This window comes from Sorex fumeus, unplaced genomic scaffold, assembly GCF_029834395.1.
Source record: "Sorex fumeus unplaced genomic scaffold, SorFum_2.1 ptg000050l, whole genome shotgun sequence".
Taxonomy (NCBI): domain Eukaryota; kingdom Metazoa; phylum Chordata; class Mammalia; order Eulipotyphla; family Soricidae; genus Sorex; species Sorex fumeus.
The window spans coordinates 11,785,281-11,789,840 of NW_026606107.1; the positions used below are offsets into that span (position 1 = coordinate 11,785,281).

Below are 4,560 nucleotides of genomic sequence, written 5' to 3' on the forward strand. Positions count from 1 at the left end.
GACCCCTGATTACAGAGTCAGGAGTAGCCCCTTAGCACAACTGGGATAAGGCCCAAAAACGGAAAGAAGAAAGAAAATATTAACGCTGACTATCTCTGAACTGTGGGAATGTACTTCCTTATTTATAAATTTTGCATTGTATATATTTTCAATGAATATCTATTTTGTTTATAACCCATCAAAACAGCGGTTTACATTTTGAAATATTTGATAATAAATATAATGACCTTTGCAGCTCAATAATCACACAGAAACAGCTTTTTTCACTATATGGTAAATAGCTGACAAAAATACTAACAAAATCATATATTTATGTAATATTATGTATGAAGCAAACATTCTACATAAGCCAGAAAAAGACCACTCAGAGTAGAGACAAAACATTATTATAGATGGATCTGTAATGAGTCCTATTTTTAAAAAGTAATTACTTAAATTTTACAATTTATTTCTCCAGTAAAATTGGATTTGAACTGGCATATATTAAAATAAAGGTAATCTAAAAACATCTAAAAACACATAAGAATAATTGACATACAGATAGAAAGTAGTTGGAAGCAGGAGGGAACTGTAAGTGAAACACATAGTAAGTGTAATATAGAAATTACACACTAAATAATGCAACTACAATGTAGACCATAGCATTTGTTAAAACATCCAAGCAGCCATACATAAAGAGAACTATATTGGATTAATAACACTCATGTAATAGATGGAGCCATGTGATTTAACTGAGAAGTAACAGTTTTCTTAACTTCAAGACATCTGTGAATATTATCACAAGGGTATATTCAACAATTTAAAGGTAATGGCAAGTTCAATAGATGTTTGTCACAGTTGCTTTTAAATATCATTAAATGGAATATTTATCTTTCATTTGGAAACTTATTAAAAGTTGAAGGCAAAACATCTTAAAAGTATCCAAATGTAAAGTTAACCCAGTACAGTTATTATTCTTTCTTAGTTAGCTGAATATCTCAGGAAAGGTTTTTAAGATGTAACTCAAAATTTAAATAATAATTGCCTTTTAATATTAAATTTCTAAAGTATTGAGAAAACATTAATATGGTTACTTCTCTGGGCACAAACTTAGTAAAGAAAATCCCCAACACTTATTAAAAGATGGTATCAGTTTTGGGTTAAGGTGCTTGCCTTGCACACAGTTGACCCAGGTTCAATCCCTGGCACACCTCACATGATCCACCGAGAACTATCAGGAATGGTTGCTGAGCATAGAGCCAGGAGTAAACCCTGAGTACTGCCAGGTGTGGCCCCCAAATAAAGATAATAATAATATATTATTAAAATCATAAATAAAGGGAAGAGGAAAACATGTTTTTAAAAGTATATCAATTTTAAATAGTAATTTAAAATGAAATTATGCAAAAATGTAAATTGGATAATATACATACCCCCAATGACATTTTTAAAGCAAACTAAATGCTTTCACTGTGATATATTCCTAAAATTCATTTTGATAACATTTTTATAGAAGTAACTAAGTATGGTCTTATTTCTGAAATAAGGAAGGAAATATACTTATCTATAGTATTGACTATTTTTCAGAAAAATGAGTGGAGGAATAAACTTTATTTTAAGAATTCCTAAGGATATTATATAAAAAATAGTACAAAATGACAATTTTAAAATTAGAAATTATGTTCTTCACTAAAACAAACAAAGTCTTCTAGTTTTTTTTTTTTTCCAAAAGAAAGCATCCACTTAAAAAAAGCAAACAAACTGGGTTTGGCATAAAATAAACTCTTATCACAAAGTAGCCCAAACTAAGCAGGCATCAGTTTAAGGCTGAAACAAAGAAAATTCTTTTTCTCACCACCTGCGCCTGGTTTGGCCCAGGGTGACATGCACTGGTTTAGAGCCCACTATACGACCATTCATCTCCTTCACTGCTTTGGTTGCCTCCTCAAAGGAAGAGAAGCAAATGACCCCAAGCCCTTTGCTTTGCCCTACTTCCAGCATAACTTTGGCTCGGCTAATTGATCCAAAGGAAGAAAATTCCTCCTTCAGTTTTTCATCATCAATGGTCTCATCTAGGTTCTTAATATAGATTGGCACCCCCAGAGGCCGGCTTCTTTCTTTTAATCTTAACCGTTCAAATCTTCGTCTTAATTCAGCCAGGCGTTCAATTTTCTTCTGTGCTCGCCCTACATATAGGATTTTCCCATCAATGGATTTTCCATGGAGGTCTAGCACAGCTTTTTGGGCTGCCTCGTGCGTTTCATATCTCACAAATCCAAAGCCTTTAGACTGCCCAAAGTCATCCCTTATTACCTTAACACTCTCAGTTGGCCCATATTCACTGAAAATCTCCTTCAGTTTTTCGTCATCCATATCATCTCCAAAGTTTTTAACGAAAACATTGGTGAAAGTTGCTCTATCCCTGGTTCTTACTTCAGCTGCCCTTTCTTCTGGAAATTTGAATCGGCCAACATACACCTGGCGGTTGTTAAGTCTTACTCCATTCATGTGCCAGATGGCCCGATTGGCCGCAGCTAAGCTGTCAAAGTGAACATAGGCATAACCCTTAGAAACATTATCATCACATACGACTTTGCAGGAGAGAATGTTGCCAAAAGCAGAAAATAAATAAAAAAGGGCCCTATTGTCTATGGATTTGTCCAGGTTTTTGATGAATATATTTCCAACTCCAGATTTTCTTAAGCGGTCGTCTGGCTGAGACCACATAAGGCGGCATGGTTTGCCATTAATCAAATCAAAGTTCATGGTGTTCAGTGCCCACTCTGCATCAGCAGGAAAACGGAAGTTAACATAGCCATAGCCCAGAGGATTGCGGGTCACAGGGTCACGACAGATTCTGGTGAAACGCAGAGGGCCAGCAGGTCTGAACTTCTTATATAACATGTCTTCAGTGACATCTGGATCCAAGTCACCCACGTATAGAGCAGCCTTTAGGTACTTCTTTTTCTTACCAGCAGGATTAGGCTCCCCACTTCCCATCTTTCTGAGTACCAGGAGATTGCTGTCTGGGAAGAGAGAAAGAGAGAGAGAGAGACACAGAGAGAGAGAGAGGAGAGAGAAAGGAGAAAGAGGCCAGGAAGAAATAGAGGAGAGGAGAGAGAGAGAAAGAGAGAAAGAGAGAGAGAGATTGAGATTGAGAGAGAGAGAGAGAGAGAGAGAGAGAGAGAGAGAGAGCTGCTTTCTCTAAGCTATGGTCAGGAACAGAAAAAGGCAGTGCGAAAGGAAGATAGAAGCCGACCCAGAATCAGCGATGAGGCTGAGAAAATGAAGTTCGGAAACAGCTGGTCAGCAAGCTCAGAACAAACACATAAAACAAAAAGCATCCCCCCCTCCACCCGCCCCCCACCAACAGCGAAGCTTTTATCCTTAAAGGACATTATAATTTCCACTCATTCATATTTAAAATCAGTTTCAAAAGATAGTAGTAGGAAATACATTTCCCTGTTAAATTCTAAGAAATCATCAAGCAGCTGTCTGGCTCCCCACACTGAGCATTGCTGACAGAGGGCCTCTCTACCCGTTTTTTTTCTTTCTTTCTTTTCTGCTTTCTCTCTTTCTTTTTCTTTTCTTTTCTTTTTCGCTTAGATATAGGCCGTGAGCTCCCGTTGGCTTAAAATTATAGCAACAGGGGCACGGGCCGAGAAAATGGGTATTCCTCCGCCGGCTGCCCGGTCGGCCACAGGCGGTCTAGCAGCTAAGGCCGCTGCACAGACTCAGCGTCAGCGACAGCGAAGACTGGACATTCGGCGTGTGAGGGCCGGCAGGCAGGCTGCCGCCGGCGGATCGGACAGAGAGACAGACAGACACAAGCGCGGGGCGCCGGAGACCGCCCAGATACCCAAGATGCCCAGTGGGTACGGACCGAGTGACGCGTGGTGATTTCGGCAGCCTGAGACTCGCAGCAGGTCCGGAAGGACTGACTGGCAGAGGTGCACTAGGTCAGCTCAGTCGCGAGGTGGTTCCGGACAGATGAGGGGCGGAGTCAGGAGAGCATGGCAGACGCGCGGCAGACGCGCTGCAGACGGGCAGAGCGCGCGAGGATGGACAAGGATTGCACTCTGCAGGACAGACCGACCCGGGGAAGAAAAGCTGTGGTAGGGCGGGCGGGCGGGCTGGCGGGCGGGGCAGGAGGGAACCCGGAACCTTGCTAAGTAACTTCCCGCTTGCCGAGTGCCAAGATTTTTTTTTAAAAGAAGAAAAAAGATTTAAAAAATGTTCCTAGTTTTTTTTTTCTTTCCTCAATTTTTGACATTTTATCCTTAAAAATATTGTTTTTAGGCTGCCGATTTCAAAATCAAATAAGGAAGCTCTGAGGTAGGTGAAAACTTCCATAAACGTTTTTAAAAGATTAATTTCCAAAGTCATTTTTGTCTATGAACTGGGGCACAGGTTGTATACTTTCTTGAGTGCACTGGAAGGTCAACATTGACAGCTGTAAGGGACTCCCAGTGAAGAGTTGAATGATCAGAGGGTCAAATAAAACACAGCGCCCTGCTTGGTTTTTTCCCTTATTCCATTAAACTAACTACCACATATGGGTAGCATTTGCCCCCACCAGTG

The 4,560-nt window shown here is 40.1% G+C and overlaps 1 protein-coding gene across 1 annotated transcript; it reads right to left on the reverse strand.

Moving 5' to 3' along the window:
- Nucleotides 1–1,232: 1,232 nt before the first annotated feature.
- PABPC5 (poly(A) binding protein cytoplasmic 5) lies at nt 1,233–3,044 on the reverse strand. The gene has a single exon (XM_056124181.1). It carries the CDS (start codon nt 2,977–2,979, stop codon nt 1,831–1,833), a length of 1,149 nt encoding a protein of 382 aa, XP_055980156.1. The 5' UTR covers nt 2,980–3,044; the 3' UTR covers nt 1,233–1,830.
- Between the last annotated feature and the right edge of the window lie 1,516 nt (nt 3,045–4,560).

What these genes read in the sequence shown, in the direction of transcription:
- PABPC5 (XM_056124181.1), bottom strand. Translation starts at nt 2,979, where the DNA reads ATGGGAAGTGGGGAGCCTAATCCTGCTGGTAAGAAAAAGAAGTACCTA.